The sequence below is a fragment of the Pholcus phalangioides genome, unplaced genomic scaffold, assembly GCF_987345545.1.
Source record: "Pholcus phalangioides strain wild (caught in Gottingen) unplaced genomic scaffold, Ppha-v1.0 ptg000013l_1, whole genome shotgun sequence".
NCBI lineage: Eukaryota > Metazoa > Arthropoda > Arachnida > Araneae > Pholcidae > Pholcus > Pholcus phalangioides.
In genome coordinates this window covers 39,160,208-39,182,100 of record NW_028301606.1, presented here as the reverse complement: position 1 = coordinate 39,182,100, position 21,893 = coordinate 39,160,208, and the positions used below count along the sequence as shown (strand labels likewise).

General features: G+C 37.8%; 1 protein-coding gene across 1 annotated transcript in view; it reads left to right on the top strand.

Moving 5' to 3' along the window:
• Nucleotides 1–21,893, top strand: part of LOC149079094 (serine/threonine-protein kinase 17A-like) — a 144,629-nt gene that overhangs the window by 13,096 nt on the left and 109,640 nt on the right. The window contains exon 2 of the mRNA XM_089241390.1: nucleotides 5,998–6,136. Within this exon, the coding sequence (XP_089097516.1) occupies nucleotides 6,009–6,136 (128 nt within the window). The 5' untranslated portion in view covers nucleotides 5,998–6,008. The remainder of the gene's footprint in view (nucleotides 1–5,997; nucleotides 6,137–21,893) is intronic.

Genomic DNA, 21,893 nt, shown 5'->3' with positions numbered 1-21,893 from the left:
ACATGTTTGGCGACAAATAGTCATGTCAGGTATTAATTTTATTCTAATTTCCCGAATTTTTTAGATCAAATTGGTCACCCCTAATCATGAAATAAAAATTTCATGCAAATTATTTGATTGCCTCTGATTATATATTTTTCGTCAAGAAAGATCTTAAAAATGTCAACTTCGGTTATAACGATAAAATTTCGTAGAATCTTCGATGTCGTTATAACCGAGTTTGATTGAATTTGCATTATTAACCTTATTAAGGCTTATTATGCTTATTGACCATTTTATTTGTCAGTCATAAATACGACAAAAAATTTCTTTGAAGAGAAAAGCATTTTAACAAAATTTTTTAAAAATTAAGTGAGAAGAATTGAAATGGAAGTCATGGAATCACAATGTGAGCTGGATAATAGCATCAATGAGTCATCCGCTCATGCATAAAAGCTATCTCTTGGTGTTCTTGCTGGTTTACAGAAATTTCTCCTCCGACATTTCGTCCCCGGTGCATTTCTCTTCCGGAAATCTCGCCTCTGACATTTCTTCTTCCCTGACCATGTCAGTGGTGGAGTGAGTGGGTGGGGGAGTTACCAAGTAAGTGACTGTATGAGTGACCAAGTGAGTGATCATACGAGTCACCAAAAGAATGCGTAAGTGATCATTTGAGTGATTAATTAAAGAGGTGAGTGACCGTATAAGTGGACAAGTGATTGACTAGATGAGTGGGTGCGTGACTGTATCAGTGAGTGACAGTTGTGACCGTATGCGTTAGTGACAGTTGTGACCGTATGCGTTAGTGACAGTTGTGACCGTATGTGTGAGTGACAGTATGTGACCGTATGAGAGACGAAGTCATTGTGGTCACTCATACGTGACTCCCTTGGTCACTCATACGGACATTAATGATCACGAAAACGGTCATTCGCCGAATCACTTGGTCATTCCCACTGTCAGTCACTTACTTGGTCGCTCGCTCGGCCACTCATACATTCAGGGCAAGCCAAATTAACGGATCCCGTTCTTGCTATGGATGCCCTGACCGAGATAACATCCGTTCGACTGACCCCTGCATTTTTTGATGTGATTGCAAAGATGTGGAAAATTATTGCCACAGAAATGAGGAAATTATCGTCCAATTTTTCCGCGCCACTGCTTTTTTTCATAACGCCAAATTCTCTTCAAGGTACGAATCATCAATAAATGCTCCGAGACTGAATAGAATTCGTAATACAATAAATAGTGTAGTAATAGAGTATTTCATTTTATCTTTCAGCATATATCGGATTGTTTTAATTTTTCTTTTATATAAAACACGATCAATTAAAATAAAAAAAAGAAGAAAAGAAATAAATGAATGAAAGAAACCCGGCATTGTGTGTGTGTTGTGCGTGTCTTGAAGGAAATGATAAATTCTGGTGAAAACTGAATCGGTGGTTGGGAAATGCTTTTTGCGTATAACCGTTATTATACGCTCAATGCTGTTCCCCATCAGATCAAGATATCGCTCCACGGGGGAATGCTTGACCAGCAAAGTTGAATAATAATAATAATGATAATGATTCGCACAACGGAGGAAGAAAAATAAATAAATGAGGTCAACGAGGAAAAATATTCCTATCCTTTTTTTTTTGTCTCTACTTCTCTTGGCCTTACGCAAGAAAAATTATTCTTGATAGGGGTTGTTCAGATTGTTGATAAAGGCGTACGTATACAGTATGTGGTGAGCTGTTTTGCATATCGCTAGCGGACACTTGCATAAGAGGAAAAAATATAAGCCCTGTTTGCACCGGTTGATGAGAGCTAGCAGATAGAAGGAAACAAATACAATTTGGACATGTATTTGATTATTATTATAATATACTGGACTGTCATGGTCCTCGATAACGGAGGCAATCCAGATATTTTATCGCGTACGGACAACAGATCCGAGGTCATTAATAAGACTGGCTTGTCCGGCGCAACCACAACTGTTATTATAATGTTGATATCAGTCGGTTATGGAACTGTTGTTGTTTTTAATGAATCTAAAACTCATACAGAGTATATATAGTAGTTTTGATGGAATATAGGAACATTTCTATACATTAATCGAAACTTAAAAACAGATTATTATTGATTGCAGCTGTCCAAGTTTATTCGTGTGACATTACTTTTATAATTTCCTGGTCGTTTATTATATTCAAGTCAGTCGAGGCGTAGATAAAAATACTGATACTGCATCCGGGGTATCCAATGTTTTCGGCCTTCTCGACCATTTTTGTATTGTTCTGCAACGAGTCCTCAGCTGACTGAAATTGTTCTGCGGTAGAAATTTACTTAGAGCGTTTTCCATGCAAAAAAAAAGCTCTTTTCCTAAAATTCTCTCTGAAATTGTTCTGCAGGTAGTACTGATTGTTAGATCACACTCAAAACAAAAATTAATGATAACCGACGAAAACGCATTGGAACCCACTTATTATAGAAGTTGTGAAAACAACGAGCTCTTTTTATTTTCCTTGGTGGCAAAAAATGGTATACTTGAAATCTACCAGAATCGATATAAAAATATTGTTAAAACCTGGGCTTAACAAATTACAGTCGCCATAGCGACTAAAAAAAAATCGGTATTGGCATCTGAAAATTTTCGCGTGTTATCATTAAATTACAGCACGATGACAATAGAAAAATCGTGAAATTTTTATTACAGCTCCATCTGTTACTCTACGCCAACTACGCCTCGCAAAATGGAATTGAGTTATTTTATTTTTATACTATGTCCAAGAAAAATTGAAAGAAACAATATTTTGGACTATTTTTTTTCTAAAAATATGAGGTATATTTGGCTCCTAAAATGTTTGGCTGGTGCCTAGTTTTTTTTTCCCAATTTGTCAAACCCTGGTCAAAAGGCTTAGTTATGTTAGTTTCAGATCGCTTGTTCCGCCACATTGACAGATATTCTGGGGACTGTATGTTGTACACCCCTAATGCAACAGTTTCATTTTATTGTGCTGTGCTAATATTTTAGTTAGCGAATCTTTCCGGTTAGATGGAATGCTGTTTTTTTCAAAGATGGTGTGTGTCTGGTTATATAGTGAATAATATAAGTATCATCTGAGTTGGGCTAGAATATCTTTTCAAGATGGAAAGTTTTGGAAGATAGATGGAAAGAGGAGAGTTCTGGGAATAATGTGTGTCCGCCTCGACTGTTCTAGGGCGGGAAAGGAAGATTGTATCTGTGACTTTTGTAAATGGACTTAGGCACCAACACATCATAAACTGCAAAAACAAACGAGGAAATATTCATTTTTCATTGGCTTGCTCATGAAATCCATTTTTCGATCAATTTTCCCCATTTCGTACCCCGAATTCCACATAACTCCCAGTAATAGCAATTTTTATGAATATGCATAAGTTTATGCATAATTATAAATATCGTATATGATATTTATAAATTTTTAAATACCACACATTAGTCAATGTAACGGTCAAGAATCAAAATTTTATCAAAATACCGATTTCAGGATTCTATCAACTTTTAAAATAAAAATAATAATAAAAATGAATAAATAAAAATGACATTCCGTAAATCCTCTCACTTCCTAAAAACATGTATACAGGGTGTTCTGTTAATGGACCGACAAACTCAGAGGGCTGTTAGTAGGCATCAAGAGGAACAAAAATTACAATGGGACATGGTGTCGCAAACCACGTTGTGCCATTAAGAGCACACGTGGCTCTTTTTTTTGCATTCCCCTCGACCAAGTCAATGCCCCTCTGTATAAGTATGGTCTCCTCAAAGTGTGTGTCCCTGCTCTCGGGAGCGTCGCGGCAAGATGGAGATATTGATTTGTGTGTGTTGAAGTGATGCTTATAAAAATGAAAATATCTATGGGAAGCTGCAGATGAACCATGAACTAGGGCAAGGAAGCCGCTGGTGCCAAAATTTCAGAACCGCTGGTCTCTGGGGTGCAGAAAATATTTTTACAATTTTTTTTCTTCAAAGTTAATATTTCGTAAAAAATTTTGGAATATTTCTTCAAAAAAAAATTTTTTTTTCACGTAAAAATGGGATCAGGTTTCGCGGCCTCGATTCACTCTTAGTTTTTTTGTGCGTTACATATAACTATATTGTAAATTATTTTTTCTTGCCCATAACCGACATTTTTCTTTTATCATTTCTGTGCCATTACTTTATCCTAAACAAGAGAGAAAAGCACTATTCTCTGTCTCCTCTCCCCCTCCTACTTAACTCTAAACTTCTAGAAGAATATCCGCCGGTTTATGTTATTACATAACATATTCTTCACGCTTTTTTTTTTTTGTTTCTCCGTCCCCCTTTGATTTTATATAAGTTTTCACACAGAAGAAAATTCTCGACCCTTAGATTCGTTTCGCAATATCACACATTCTTTTTTACTTTTTTTATTCTGGGGTATTTTGTATTGTTCGAATTCGTGTTGTTCCCGCCTTTTCGTGTATATGCGGCTCTTTTTTCTCTTCAATATGGTGTGTCTTTGATTGACGTCGCACATGACTGAGGTGGAGTTTTTAAGACCCCCCCCTCCCCCTTTATTTACTTGTTATTTCTTAACTTCATGATTTTCTTCTATTTGTGGATAATCACTGGTTTTTAGGATTGGATGGAATTCGGTCGAGGTCCTCGGTAATTCAATTACACCCCGTTTTTTTTTTTGGCCTCCCACATTGAGTACAAAAAAAAGGTGTCTGATAACATAGTATTTTTTTCTCAGTTCTTTTCCTGTTTAAAATACTTTTATTTTATGGTACGTATTTTGGGCTTTGTTCATCACAATTCCACAAGAAATTTACACATTTTTGTTCAAAATGACAAGGAACTCAGCTCGAAAGACCAAATACAGCTTTAATAGTTACCTTCTTTTTTAATACGAGTAAAATGCTATTAGATCTTCATGAAACGTAGTTTCATACAGGGCTTGACGAATCGAAAAATATTTAGGTTACAGCCAAATTTTTTTTGGAGCCAACCCTGGTTTTTGCTCGGGGGGGGGGGCGCAGACTTTTCTGCTACTCTCTTGATAGTCTTTCTCCTAATCTTTCAACATGAGGAAGTATGTAATGCAGAGCTTGACAAATCGAAAAAAAAAAAATTAGGGACCAGCAGAATTTCTCAGGAGCCAAGAATGATTTTCATTTCAAGAAAAATGACATTAAATAATGTTTTTCTGACACATGAAAGGATTTTATATCTTTTTCCTGTGCAAAAAACTCACTGTCGCGAAGTCAAAAAATTTCACCGTGGTGACCTGGCCCCTAGGATTCGTCACGCCCTGACTTCACAGGTTCATAAGCGTAGAATGAAACAGGCAACTTCAAACTTTTTCTCGTTAGCACTCAAGAGTGCTCGATGATTATGTCTGCTTACTTTCTTGTGAGGTCTTATTGACACAAAACCCATTCTAGTTTTCTCCCAAGAATTTATATCATGTTACTCTTAGTTTAAGCCTATATCAGAGTTGCTGTATGGGTGCTCTTCTTCGTGCTGGGCATAGTTTACGGTGGTCACAATTCAAAAAATTCTTAAACACAATAATCAATTTAAAAAGCAAATCTGCTGAATATCAAAATACGTATTAGTGGCAGGTGTTGAGAAAAAGAGGCAGCATTTTTTCAAGTTCTCGTAAGGAAAAAAAAACGCCACAGAGAACAACAGGCCTACAACGATACAATTATTCAATCATTACACCGAAACAGACTTTAGGTTCACAACGCGTGCATTCTCAGCTTCCAGCATGCCCCCCCCCCTTCGACCCCCTACTAAAATCTCTTCATTAAGACAGAGCGGCGGGCCATGATCTGGTTAGGAGGAGGAGGAGGAGGAGGCTACATGTTGCCCATATGACGTGGATTAGAAAATCTTGTGTGTGATTCGAAACAAGTACGTTTAGAACACGATAAAACTTAGATTCAAGCAAAAGACAATTTTTTTATGTTTTAAACCGTTTTATGAAATCTTGTGTTCATCTACAATTTCGTATTCATTACATGCAGGTGGGAATAACATGGACATCAACATGAATGAAGCAGCATTACACGGTCTACTGACTGACGGCCATCGCAAGAAGTCGATCGTGATCAAGACCGAGCCAATCACCGACACCTACAACGTCGATCCTCGACCGTTTGCAAGGTAAGTTAGTCTAACTTCAGCATATTATTTGTAATACATGTATGTACTTTCGTACATATGCCCCACAAGCAGATTCATACATATACGAATTAGCTTGTATAATGTACAAATATATCGTGATATTATCATGATAACCCAAAATGATTTATCATTATGTGCACTCATCAGAGATATCACGTGGGAAGAGAAACCATCATCGGCGTGATTTGCTTGTTTAGACCTCAATTTGCTGCTTTCTAAACCAGGAGTTCTCAACTCGGGGGTTCCATTTGCGTTCGTTTCTCCTTAAGGAACCACGGGGAAGGGGCGGGGGATAACCAAAGAAAAGTGGTGCCATGGGAGAGAGCTGTGGGGAAAACAGAAAGATACGGGTATATGAAGAAATATAGTAGATGAAGTGCAAATATAAAAGAGATACTGGTGTCAATCATGATAGTCCCGGATCACGGGACTATCATGCAGATGGACTTAAATATGTATATGTTGTTTAAAATACGCTATAAATGTACTCAGAAATCAATTTAATGAGTAGAAAAGGTCTTGCTTCTGAATGTGGAGAGTTGGAGACCCCCGTTAAGACAGGTGGGTTCCGAAAATATGCTTTAGGAGTGGGGTGTTAGGTAACACGCTTACACTTCCGGCACAACTCACTAGGTAGTAAATTGCCCATGGCGATAGACCTGTGTTGCGCTCCGTTTGAAAGAAAGGGAAAAAACGGGTGGGGGGGGGGCGGCATGGGCGGGAAAAAGTTGAGAAACCCTCAAGGAAGTCACTGGCCTTTGAAGCAGAGGGTTGAATAAAAAGTTTCAAATTGAGAACAGTAAGGATTAATTTTCGTTTATTCTCCAATGGTCAGCTTCCGTCCACATCCTCTCTGTCCACAGATTGAAACACGCGAAGCTTCGTCGAAAACCGTTGTTCAAAGTACGGTACGCGGTATGTTGGGCAGAAGAAAAGAAAAATTGAAGTCACGCAACTTTTCTTTTTTGCCCGGATTAAGTAAAAAAAAACAAGAATGGGAAAAAAACCCGAGTGACCGCTTCTCACTGTCTTCCCACATTAGAAAAGAAAGATCGAATGCTCTGACCTGAAGTTCCTGGCGTCTTACCTCACACCCTGATAAGGATTTCTGATGTGGGCTGGCTGCTACCTGCCGCAGTCAGACAACATAAAGTGGGAGGGTGGGGTGGTGAGCTGTATTTTAACATAAACGCGCGTTGCTTATAGCGGTCCGATGCAGTAGTCTACACACATCACTTCTCATTCTTCAAATAGATATCGGTACAATTTACGCTTTTGGATTAACAACCTTGAGGCCACTCACTGATCTTCGTGGGATGGCGGAATCCCCCCAGTGAATGAACATTCAGAAGGAAACGGGTTTTCAAACGGCCTTTTTTTTCTATTTTTCCACTGTGCATTTATTTTTCTCCTATTATTCAACTCTATGTAAGGCTGGGTTAGATCTGATGTTATGAGAAGAAGCGATTAATTAACTACCTGCCATACCAGGAGCTGCCTATTATATGAATCACTAACTAGTTCGCGACTGGTCCATCACCCCCCCCCCTTCTCTCTCTTTTGTCTTTCTACCTCGCTGTATCAAATGCGACGGCTATTGTACTTATAATGAGCACTCCGAATATTATTAGTATTTTTTTTTTCACACATATGTACTCGTGGGACTGCTGCTAAATGTGATGCCCACCACCTTAAAATGTCATGTCCTATAGCAGCGCGGTTCTCAACCTTTTTTGACTCGCGGAGCCCTATCCAGTATATAATTTCTATGGCGGAGCCCTGTTTGACTCGAGGAACCCTTTTTTTGTACATAATATTTATGGCAGAACCTTGGAGGCCTCTTTTATTTATTTATCTGTCAAATTTACTGATTTATATCACTTTCCTCGAATCACCGCGGAGCCCCTGGGAGTTGCACAAGGAGCCCTTGGGGCTCCGCGGAGCACCGGTTGAGAACCTCTGTCCTATAGAATCACACTTTACTGACCGTTCAGAACTCTGGTCTATTAACATGCAGTTAACGACCATTTTATACCCGAAAGAGGTGGGTTGCGCCGGGGTTGTATGTTTATGGAATATAACTTTTCATATAGAGATTAGAATCATATTACGTATATATCTATATTATGAAATGAATTTGTTTTGTGTAATGAGAATTATTTGTACAACCAGAAATACACATGTGTGTGTACCTCGTTTTTAACGGTTTTTAAATAGTTTTTAATGATACTTTTTTTCAAGACTCAAATGTTTCCTAGTAAAGATATCGACTCAAATTAATTAATTGATTGAATTTTTTTTTTACTTTTAAGAGCATTTTGATACGCAATAAACACAAATCAATCAAAAAAAAAATATTTTTAGTAGTCAGCTTTGGCTCAGGTGTGAAGAGGATAAGAACAAATACAGTAGAACCTGTGTAAATTGAGTATCCAAGGGACCCTCTTCTACCGGTCACTGCAGTGCTTCTATATTACAGTCGAATTCCGTTATAACGAACGCCAAGACACCGGAGGAATCACTTCGTTAAAACGTAAAGGAATTAAAGGTTATCTAACATTGTTCCTATGTAAACTTATTTGGGGGATTAAAAAAGTGTTCGTTAAAACGAGATTTTCGCTATAACGGTATTCGTTAAAACGGGATTCAACTGTATATAAAGTGCGCATGTAATCGGTATGGGGTTGTTTACCCCAAAATGAAAACTGTTGTTACCACTACTTAACCGTACATGCACCGCATTCTCTGGGGAATTTATAACGAATTGGTACATGCCAGAACGTGTGTTTCAAGTTTGTGTGTGTGCCCCTAACGTATTCGTATTTATGTTGTCAGAGTTATGCGCGTTTCGTGCTCTAATAGCGCTGCCATCTTTGTTTCATATTTCATAGTGAAAAATGGCAGATTCCTGAATTTAAGTTCTTACGTAAGTATCGTGATGAACGTCTATCTTCTCTTTGTGGAGAGATCTTTAGGATATAATATGGTTTCACATGCAGTAGTTTCTGCTTTGATTCTCTCTGAATGTTCATTCCCCAATATTTTTATGAGATTTTCAGCTAGAAATGGGGAAAAGGGGCCAAAAATCTGGAATACAGCCAAAATAAAGGATAGACTGCTACAGTATATTATACCTGGCGAAGGTCCATATGAAGACTCGAGAAACAAGGTATTAATTATCTAGGTGGACATAATTGCTGGCGGAAAACTAAATTAATTATGAAATGTCAAAAATGTTTTTCGTTCAGGGGGGGGGGGGGAGAAGAAGTAAAAAAAAAAAAACAGTCTAGCAGAAACAATTTTCATGCCCCCCTCCATGGATAAGGTTGACCGGGCAACAGGCCAAATAGTGCCCGGGATAAATCCATTGTAATTTTTTTTAAATATCCTACTATAAATTACTACTTACTAATAGATTAGATGGATAGGCCGGTGAAAAATTACGACCTCTGCGACAGCTAAAGGTCTTGTCTCCGGATGCGAAGGGCCCCTGGCGGTATAGCTGTAAGAAAGACATTTCCATTGTTTTTTTCTTTTTTGCATAGTCGAATGATATCTATTATGGTCATAACCACGTCTATACTACAGTAATACTGGATCAATTTTTGGATAATTCCAAATTTTTTTTGCAGCAACCTTTGAACTTTAAATTAACCAAGTCTCCACTGTATCATTGTTGTTTTGCAAATTTTCGGTATAGATTATCATTTCAAGCCAAATTGAATAAAAATTATTCTCCGTGACCTTATACTTTCATTCTCAGTGAATTAGTCTACCTTAAGCGTGCACATGAGTTTTGGTGTCCAACGGAGCAAAGATCTATCTACCTACCACCTACCTATATGGGGTCGATCGCGAAAAGGCTATTATTAATATTATTCAATACGGTTTCCTAACTCAGTACTACGAACCCACGTATTATATTCATCAAGTGCTGAATTGTTTCCGTGGTCCAATGTTTTGGTAAATAGCGCTTCACATTATTATCATTTTTCAATTGTTTCGCGTCCAATTTCTCTTGCCAAAAAGTTCTTTCTGTATACATATATATTTTTTTTATTTTTCGCGGCTTACGGTTGGTTAACCTGAAATAATAATAATAATAAAAAGCGCCAGTCACAATCGAAATAACAATCCAGGTATGAAGAAGTAATAATAATAAATAATAGAAAAGGGTTTTCAGTGCAAGTGGTGGTAAATAAGCGGTCCACTGATTTTGTTTTTATTTATTCGCTGTTGTTTTTATCCTTTAACAGCTTGACCTACTCCTTTTTTTTTTACTTATTTTTCGTTATTATTGTCATTATTATTCCTATTCTTTTTCCTATTTTTTTCATTTTGGTGAAGAGTGAGTTGAGTCACTGATGTGGGTGTCACTTTGTGTGTCGAAATTTCGACGTCAGTGTGACCCGTTTTTTTATATACATACACTGTATATGTTCGGAAAGATCGGTCACCTTTTATGTGCAAGTTTTTTTTTTTCTCTTTCGCCTTCCTCTCTCTCTCTTTTTTTTTTATTAAAACGTAGTGGCTACTGTTCCAGTGAAAGCGATTCTGTGTGACGTCATATGAGCATTGACGTCATCATTATAGTCATTTCCTCTCTGTGTAAACACCAAAAAGGAAAAGTGTTGTGATATTGGGAGGTTGGAGAGCCTCATGTGGTATCGTTCGGAATACACGTTCTTTTTCTGGAAAGGGTAATAGAAATTAATTGATCTTTCGCCTTGTTGTTTTCGTGGAAGCGTATCCGTAATTTATATGTTTATTGTGGATGTGGTGCTGGGTTAAATTTAGACTAGGATCCGAGCCGTTGATGCGGAAAGCACACCTCCCCACTGATTTACATGTGTAGTTATTCGTGAAAGAAAAATTTAATGAGTGGAATGTATATATATCATTCTTTGAAGGTCGCATGGTTGAGATAAAAAAAAGGAAAGAGTTGATCCGTTGGCGAAGTATTCAGAGCGAGTGATAAGAGCTCCTCTACACACACGCTATTTTGAAACTGTGAACAGCTTTACTTCCTGCTGAGAAATTCGCATTGAATTAATTCTCTGGAGGCAAACTAACTTATTATTGCGTGAGCGTCCTTATCTAGAAACTCGGAAAGGAAAAGCCATAAAATACCCCATTCGTCTTGAATTGTATTTCAAGTTAAAATAAGTAATTTTCAGTCAGGCATAACCAAAAAAGAAAGAAATTTTGTGTATACGATATTACATATAATGTATAGAAAAGTAGTTTTTCCTCTTTCTCCTGTGAATAACCAAATTTAAACATTCAATTATCTAATCCAAAACGTCTAGACCTGTCCAATAGGGTGGGTTTTCCCAGGACAAATTAAGGGAATAAAAACTTTTTTGGTCACATTTGCCGAGCTGCTTTAGGCCACACTTTAAAATAGAAATGACAGCTGATGCTATTTACTGCAGGAGTCTTCTTGGACTCTGCCACGAAACTGAACTGGAAGAGATCTCGGCAATTGGATAAATCCGGTGGCAGAGATCTGGCGTTCATTGCAGGGGGGTGGGGGTCTTCAATGCATGGCCTGCGAGCCACTGTGGCCCTCGAAGTTTTTTACTAGTGGCTCGGCGACGAATACGCTTACATACCTTACAGAATTTATAGAAATGCTGAAAAAAAAACCTCAGTGAAGAAATGTGTTCAAAAACTGGTAATAAGTGTAGAGCCAATTTAAGATTTCTTTCAAAAAAACATTTCAGAACTAATAAAATAAATAAATTCAGAATTGGTGGAAAAAGTTATTTCGGAATTTATGAAAATTCAGAAAACAATTTCAGAATAGAGTCAATGAAAGAGTAATTTCAGAATTGATGAAAATTCATATTTAATTGAAAAAAAAATTCAGAATAAATCTAATTCAATCATATACGGTCCCCTGTTTGACTCGGAGCGCTGAGAACCGTTGAACCCATCCGTTACGACATCACTGTGAATCTTCATGGAAATTGTTTTTGGCCTGCAATGTCTACTACTAAACCATACATGCACCTCGTCCACATTCCTCTGAGGAATTTCTGACGAATTGGTAGTGTGTGTACTGAATCTAACGTGAGTTTGTTACTACTAACGTTTGCTCGGAAGTTGAATAATTTTTTGATCATAACTTGGATTGTTCGCAAGTCAGGACCTCGTCTCTCGAGGAACCACTGTATTGAAACTTGTTTGAGTTTCTTGTGAAAAGAATTATTCAAGGAATCACGTGAACGAGGAAAGGATTGTCGCGTACAGAGTGCGTGTGGATGAGGCAGTCTCGTGTTGGGTTGTTTTTTTTTCCCCCAAAATAATCACGTCATCAGCAAATGAAGTGTTGATCCACATTGGAAGAGATCGGGGAGCAGCGAAATCAAAAACATGGATTAAAATACGCCTGCGTATAGTGGCAGCGCGCACCGCAGCAGGGCGGGAATTCAGCGATGAACGATAAGAGCGAAGGAATCAAGATATTTTGTTTTCGCTGCTCTCTCCTCGCTTACGCGTTGTTTCAAGATGGGCCGTCGAAAGGCTTGTTTACGCTGTTAAAAAACCGTAGTGATGTCAAAAATATCACCAGAATCATTGATGTTTAGTTCTCGACGTACTTCATAACGGTGTGGACTATCAAATGGAAACAGCAAGTGATGAATAATTTTCATGAATTTCCCGTCGAACTTTTTTTCATGCGCACGTGCACGGACCAAACCGAAAATGATTTATATTTTGAATTTTAAGCTACTTTATCATGCACCGTGTGTACGAAAATGTATTTGAATAGTCATTAATTTTGAATAGCCATTAATAAAATTTAAAAAAAAAGCACCATGTATGCTTGTTTCTGTGAAAAAATGAGCAAGTTCTATTAGTTTGTTTATTTTCTGTGTACCGACTATATTACCACACTGGAAGCGCACCGAATGTTTGTTACGCTGGATTTTCGTGTGCCAATAATTACGTTTCTTGTTGTGTAAAACAAAAATGAAACCAACAAATATTCATGCAAATAAAAAAAAGGCTATGGGGAAGGGGAAGATTTTCCACCTCCACGCTTCCGCCTATGCTAATAATACAAATTCAAACGTCTCGCTCTTTTGATGTCATCTCCAATTCTGGTCTGGTCTTTCTAAATTTGAATATACTCGGTAATATCTGTATGCATTTACTTTATTTTTTGTGGTCATTTCTTTTGAGAGCTTATAAAGTAAGCTGACCATATTTCCACGAGAGAAATACGGAAAATTGAAATTCCAAATGTGGGGAAATACGGGACATAGCCAATTACAGCCATAAATGACGCCAAAAGTGAACAAAGTTGCTAAATATTGCTGAAATTACGGAAAAATCACAATGGTGGGAAATTAAAGCATTACTGCAAATAGGGCGCATTATTGTGACGTCACGACCGGCAGCGCTGATTCCAAACAAATATTTGAAGGTAGTCGTATTGTAATTAAATGCTAATTACGCAAGAGAGGGAAGGTGTATTGCACTGTTTTTCAGAAATTATTGGGGTATATATAGTCACTCATTGTAAAGGTTTTGATTAAATAACAAATTCAAGAAAATGTCGACCAAAAATCGGGACGGAGAAAAAATGAGGACTTTCTCGCAAAATGCGGGACATATAGTCAACTCATTCACAACCATTTGTAAAATCACTCCTCCTCGGGGCGACTGACAAAATTCTCGTTGGCCGGAAAGGAAAGTCCTTCAAAGGTATGCAGGTTGATGATGATGATGACGACGATGATAAAGCAGTTGGAGCCGCTGATTCAACTCACCTTGTGTCGTCGTTCTTTCTGGTCTTAGTCATCAGCGAGACGTTTTCCACCCACGCTGGAGGGGAGAGAGAGAGAGAGAGAGAGTTTTTTAGTATTTTCTCTGCTTCTCGAAGATGATGAATACAGAAAGAAAGAGGTCTTTTGCTTGCCTTTCTCACCTTCAGATTCATTTTTTTTTCTGCTTTCGTCTCAGAAAACGAACGTTTGAGACGGAAGTGCACCCGGGATTCTGTGCCGGGTCATGCTTCTGGGAGCGTGATCCCATCGACTGTTCCCGACATTCTTTGTTACGCCGTGGCCATGTGATACGGTAGTGGCTCTGTTCTGCCTGGGACGATGACACAGACAGGCACTCTGGTAAAAACGAAGAGGATGCAGTGTTTTCAACGTGGATGTAAACAGATCCAGTGCAAATGTAGGATATCGGGAGTAATACAGTGAAAAACTGGTTTAATTTTTTACAAATGCAAACAGATTACAATATTTAGCACATGAGTTGCCAGTTGAAGTAATCAGGAAAAAATTCCTGTATAAATGGGACCGAGCGTTTGCAAAATATCTTACTTAGCTAGATAACTGGACAGTTTGATTCTTCTGCATCAAATCGCAATGACTATGCTGAAGTTTTCAGAAATGTACAAATTTTATTCGGGGAACAGATTATCTGGAAGATATGGAATGAATATCGCAGGGGGTCCATGGATCCCTTGGGGTCTTTGGAGAGACGTTAGTGGTCCGTGAGGTTACATGAGGAAAACAACTGGCTTATTGGCTCGACATCATAGTATAGGCCTATATACTGAGTATTATTCGGTAAAGGGGGGGGGGGGTGTATTTTATAGGCACATGTGATGCATCTGTGAATATCTTGAGAATTCTTGAACATCTGTGCTGATCTCTGGGTGTCGTCTTCTCCTTAGCCAACATATAAATAACGAGGAGAGAGAGAAATACTTAAACTCTCTTTGGTGTATTTCAAGACTTCTTTAGGAATTACACGTTGTGAGCATGGATTACTTTTCTTTTACAACTACTCTGTTACAACGTTGTCATCGCGGAAAACATCAGCTATGTAGATGGATTCAGTATTATACAGGGTTTTTGCTGATTTCAGCTATTTGATTGTGAGCTACATATTTTTGCCCAGATAAAAGTTATCCATGATAAAATTAGGGGAAGATAGCAGCTACATTTGCAAATATCTTGAGAATTCTTGAACATTTGAGAATATCTTGAGGATTCTTGAGCATCTGGAAATATCTTGAGCATTTATATACACGAAAGGTTGAGAGCCCCTGCTGTAAAGTAACTATTTGTCTATAAGGATCAGTAGAGCAGACTTTTACGTAGTCAATTTGAAGAGGTTTTCTTTATTTCTCTACAATGCAAAATGGAAACTAAGTTATTCGTCATATTTGCATAAGATATACATGTAATTTCCATTTCACCTCTCATTTTTTCGCACAGAAGGGCTACCTACAGTTATAACTGATCCCCAAACGGTTCTTCCCTCTGTCTCTATCAAAAATACAGATTTCGGACCACGCCTGCTAAAACATTAGGGGAAAAAAGTCTTTCTAGTAGAATAGTATAGGCTTTTTTTATTTTTTTCCAACGTCACCGAAAGCCTATTACTCAAATCTTTTCATGTATTGTCAGTCGTTCGTGAAGTCTTTTCATTGGAGGACATTGATTGGAACAATTATCATTATTATTATGTTACGCTGGTTGTTCTTCCCTTTCTTTCCACATATGCAAATCTATACTCTTTTTTTTTTTTCCTGGTCTTCTTTTGAAAAGGGCCACACCTTCGGCTGTAATTCCATTGTTTTTCCTTGTCCTTCGCCTAGAACGATTATTTGTTCTTTTTTCTCCCCGTATGTTTGTTTTCCTTCTCTTTGTTTTTCTTGTTCACCCGTTACATATTTTGAGGAAAAAAGAAAAGAACATTTTTTAGCATCTGTTGAAGGATTTTTTTTCAGTCGGTTGCGAATACAAACACATTACTTACTTCGTACGTACCAATTTCCTTTATCTATTTTTCCCCCCCGTTGAATATATATAACTTATACAACTTTCTTGAATAACTTCCCCTTTTAATTTTCTTGACCATTTGATGGTATGAGATACGCGATTCGGTGAAGTATATAATCTTTTGATAATAATCTAAATTTGAATCATAAAAGAACTTGTTTGGTTTCGTTTCTTCGACCTTCGCAAATTGACATTGATTTTGAAGAAACTTGAATTGATGATTTTTGATATTTGTCATTGACAATTCTGTTGTGAAATCATATTTATCTAGCAAAACCCTCTTTTGTGGACAAGAATGGGGGAAAAAATATCCGCCCGAAACAGGAGGATGACCGTAAAGGGAAGAGGGTTTCTTTTGTATCTTGAAAAAAAAAAAAATTCTATAATTTGGACGTAAAAGAGGGGTGATTGCATCAACGGGATGACCGCTAAAAGAGGTTTCACAATTTCTTTACTTCTGTCGAAAATATCTGCGACTTTTCAGTGGACACCCATGGAAACTGGCGGCATCTCTTCTGGGGTTCCGTATGTATTAAATCATTTACAGTGATGGCATGGGTGACAGAACCCGAAGGCTCAGGCGACTTGAGGTCCACTAAAATAATTTTTGACCGAGCTGAGTTCTCAAGAATTCACGAATATACAACGAAGGTAACGCTCTCCCCCTTGCGCACGTTCTGGAATTCCGTACCGTACATACGGCATGTCTAGCAACCCTAGACCTTGCGTCACCCGGTTAACACGTCACTCCGCTTACCGGATCACTTTTTGGAAGTCCCAATTATCTTCAGGCAGGAATTGCACAGCTATGGCTTACTCCGTTTAACGAGTCACTCCGCTTATCAAGTCATATTTTTGCTCTCCCAAGAGTGACTCATTAACGAGGTTTGACTGTATTTATTCTTCGCACAAACGTCTTTGAGATTGGTATTAGTTTTTTGTCAACGGAGTATCAATATAGCACAAAGGTTATTTTATATTCAAGAACTACCTTTAAAAAAAAAAAAAAAAACGCGCCCATAATTTCGCACATGCGCAGTGTCTTCCAAAATACTTGCACACAAACAAACGTCATTCAGAATCACGTTGACCACGTGCATAAGCTCAAATGGCATCGTCACCTGTACGATAATGCCCATAATCCTTTTCCTGGTCGTAGAAATGTGAAAACCGTCTGAGTTTTATCGCCAGATCTGAGGAGTTTATGTTCTGAATGACGTGAGTGATTTTAGGGGTTCATAAATGACTGAGACTGTTTGAGGAAAGCCTGGCGAAACCACGTAGACGCGTAAAAAAAAATGTATATATATTTCTAAACAGTCTTTACTTCAAAGCCCTCGTTATAAAGATAGAATATGTTTTTTCTCTATTTTTCGTACGTTGGAGAGCAATCGACTTTTTCTGAACGATAACTCCTAAACGACGCAGGATGAAAGAAGTGAAACTTTGATAAACACCTGGAAATTAAAAAAAGAAAGAACGTACGTTTCTTTGATATCGTTGCTATGATCCTCTCTTTTTATTTACCCTTCCTATTTTTTATTTATTTATTGACATTTCATCGAGTAGGTGTTTCCTACGGGATGACGGTTAGGACGCAGGTGCAGCAAGCAACAACAGACGCAATATACATCCGGGTATCCCTTTCGTATCCTCTCAACGTTTTCCCAGCGACATTTAATCGACGTTATGCGTCGAGGCACCAATAACAAGAAATAACGGTTTTTTCGTTTTTTTTACTATCACTATTTCGACTTCGTTCTAACGAAATGTGATGTCTGCTTGGACCTCAGTTACGTAAAAAATTCAGCTCAAGAAATGAGGGCTTTTTTTAACATGGCCCTTTTTGATTTCGTTCAAGCAAAATGTGGTGTCTCACTTTATGTAAAAAAATCATCTAATTTCTATCCCCCCCCCTCCTCCAGACATCATAATAGTTATGTTAGCTAGTTAAAAACCCACGTTTTTCTTGTCGACTGTATCTCATTAACAGCCGGAGAAGTAAAAATGAAAAAAAAAATAAATCCAATTAACGCTGCAGCCGTCATAAACGTAGGCCGCTAATGAGTCGCTTGTGAAGCTCACCTGCGAAAGCGAATCCGAACAGGGCTTCTGGGTGAAATGAGTGTGGGTCTCAACTTGCTGTCTACCTCCCTAAACCCTCAACCAGACCAGACAGAATGGATTCTAAATAACAGGGAAATATAATTATTGAACGTATTTTCTTTTTTTTCATTTATTAATGTCAGCCAACGTGAGAAAAATGGAATAGATGTCGTGTAGGCCAAAATGAACGACGATTTGGTTGTTCGTTCGTTTTTAATATTATATTCGTTTCGCGAATTTGGGTTTCCATTCAGCGGCCGATATTCAAAAAAGGCTCCTGCCGTGGCGTTAATCATTTTGATTCGTTTTCCTTCTCGCGATAAGGTTATTGATTGAAGAAACGCCAACGTGGATATTTCTTACAGTGTTACGCTATTGCTTTTTCATACCTTTGCTCGGATAGTTTTGCCATGAAAATGGCGTGTAATGGATATGCTTCTTAATTAATCTTGTTTTAGCTCGAAATAGCCGTCGGAATATTGATTGGAATTTTAAATTTCGTGTTAAAGTCTAATTATGTCATGCGCCTTTATGCGTAACATACGCCTTTGAGGGTAAAGCTATTTTTTCACCAAGAAAAGTCTTGAGTTTTTTTCTTCTTCTTTTATTGTTATTACTGCAGAAAACACCAAAACACAACGCATTAAACACACGAGATGAACGTATGTGCAGTGTTATCCTAAAATATAATTTTGAAGAGTATCACTCCTCTCCAAAATTTCAGTTTTTTTTGTGAAAAGAGAAACATTTTTTTTTTTATTAGTGGAAAATAACTCCAATGAAAAAAAAAAACCCTAAAATTTGTAGGGGTATTTTTACTCCTTTCAAGCAAATGGAAATTGAACGTCAATCGAAATGGAAAACAAGTGCGATTGCTAATTGAAGAAGAACCTTTTTCAATACAAGTTTCGAAGTGAAAAACCAAAGAAGCCAAAATGGCCATTATGTCAAAATATCGGTACGATTCATGCTTTTGAGAAACGAAAAATTCAATTTTTATCATTTCAATTTTCCTTGAATAATCAGCTCACATGTTTAAATTTTATTCCCCCACCTCACACACACAAAAATGCTCTCCTGCACTCCCGGTTAAGAACCACTGCACTAGAGCAAAAAGTCCCGAAACGCTGCCACCCAGACTATCACTTCCCACTGGAAAGGGAAGTCTGAAGGCTATTGTTCCATACAATACATCTAGTGTGACCATAAGTCCCGTATTTCCCAGGAAAGGCCCGTTTTTTTGTTGTTTTTTTTTTGGATGTCCCGACTTTTTTGCAATAATGTCCCGGTTTTTCACGTATTTTCAACGAAGCCAACTTGACCTTTTATTCTTCAAATCGACGATCAAAATTATCTTTCCAAATCAGAGACTACATTACGATAATTAGGATTACAAACAAGAATATTCATCTGGCACAGTGTTTCACAAAGTGGGCAATATCGCCCCCTGGTGGGCGATGGAATGGTCCAGGAGGGTGATAGAAGCCACGGATTTAGCATAGAATCCTATGGGTTCACTTGAGTTGGGGGGGGGGCGATGATAGAAAGAAATTTCTGAAGAAGGGGGCGACGGAATAAAAAGTTTGGGAAACCATGATCTGGCACATTCAGCTTTTTTTTTTTGAAATTCACTGAAATTTGAAGTGGCGCTTCATTTCCCATGATTGGTAATTGGTCTCTGATTTTAGCATGAGTTAGCGACTGTGCTTAATTTTGGCATCATTTTTGGCGGCATTACTGGCAATGTCCCGTATTTTGAAACTGAATCGCACGTATTTGTCTCGAGCAAATATGGTCAGCGTAGCATACATCTTAATTAATGTTAGAGGAATTTCCTAACCTTTCCCCCTCTCCTCCGGTTTGATACACAAGGTCGAAATTGCTAGCATACTGCTTGCTCCCCTTTTCAAAGCACTCTGAATGGTAACTACAGCATTAATCTATATACCTTTTTTGATTTCACTCTCTAAACCTCGACTTCTAGCAGTGTAATACAACTTGTATACATTAGAAGTTAGGTATTATTCCCGCGATTAAGTTATTACAATTAATCGGACTATCACGGCGTGAAATAGGAGGTTATAAAAATGATGGATGTGGAGGAAAATCAAAATAATAATAATAAAACAATAGTCGTGTTATAACACATGGCATTGAATTAAAACGAGATTAATACGTATGGATCACTCGCGAAGGCCGTCCACTTATTTGTTGTTCAATAATAATAAAAACAATGGCGGGAAAAAAATGTTTCGTGCTTCACATTCCTCTCTCGAACTACTATGTGTGTTATGTTTACAGCGACACCTTCTTTTTCCCTCTTTTTTTCGCACATTATCTCATATATAAAACATTTTTTTTTAAAGAGAGCTTGTCGAGTCGGAATCGAATCATTATGTATGTCTACTATTAAATTGCCTTCTCGAATAATTTTCTCACCCTTGTTGGAAGATGTTTTTTTATTATTACAAGTATTATTCAGTCATCTGACCTTATTCTGATTTCCTGTAGCGCTTTTTTTTTGAGTTGTATTGTATTCATATCAATAGTTGAAAGTGAGTGAGAACCGTTTTTCTTTTTTTGGTATACATTATGTCGGTAACTGTTTCGGAAGCGATCCATACGCGCATATACAGTCACGCACTTTTCTACTTTTCCGGCTAGAGTATAAGTTTTTTTTTTTTTTTTGCAAAGTATGACCAGGCCTAGCTATTCCAATACCTCTTAGATATCTTACGTAGTATCTAGGAAGTATTGGCTATACAATAGGTTTTAACCCTTTTTGCGTCATTGACGAGAATTCCCGTTTCTTTAAAAGAATATTATTTTAGCATTGACAACTCTAGGCATTTTGTAAAGTTGATTTCTCTCAGTGGAACGCTTTTTTTTCTACACCTCTTAGTTTGCATCTGTTGCAAATCGGAAGAAAGTCTACCTCATTTGAAAAGATATGACATTTTGAAGGAAGTTTAGTGATTTCTACTTTGTTTAAAATCGTGTAGGGTCTCTATGGATATGGGAGCACCGGATGCACCAATGCCATAGGATGGCCTTGGTTCGATGAGCAGTTCTAATGAGCTATGGAAGTAGTCACACTCTTTTTCCTCACGATATTTCACTTAAAAGCGTTACTTCTTCGCATATTTGATTTTTTTTCCACACCTTTCTATGGCCAGCCCTTGCGATGGGCTGGAAATATTGATTTGCGCGTGTCGATTGATATTGATTTCTTATGCTTTGAAGTAGTTCTTTTATATGTGAAAGTATCTACTAAGCTAGTTAGCGGCGGGAGGAGGGGGGGGGGGCCGCAGAAGAACCATGAATTTCGAAAAGGAGGTGACAAAAGTTTGAGAACCACTGCCCTACGACACACATAGTCGCTTCTCATATTTCCATTCTGATTTCTGCTTTGTTCTGAAACACATCTCTCGGGTCTCTCCTGTGAATTCTTGCCTTGGATTATCCCGGAAGTCCTTCCTCCACTACCTTTTCAGGACCACAGTTCGAAAGCGAAAAAAGAAAATCTGCATTAAAATGCGTCATCATTTCATGGCCTATTATAAAAGAACCATATATTCATATACAAATATTATAATAGATAATATGAGATGTGATACATGTATAATCTCTTGCATTTATTGCAATGGAGGGAATAATTTAATATTCTTCCATCCTCATTTTCGGGTATTAAAAAAAAAACTCGCATGTTTTTGATAGCATTGAATATTCATAGTGTTGATGGTCTGGTCCAGTTGTCTTCTCCCATCATTACCATTATTCATCGCTTGCTATTCCCGTGCGGGAATTCAATGAAT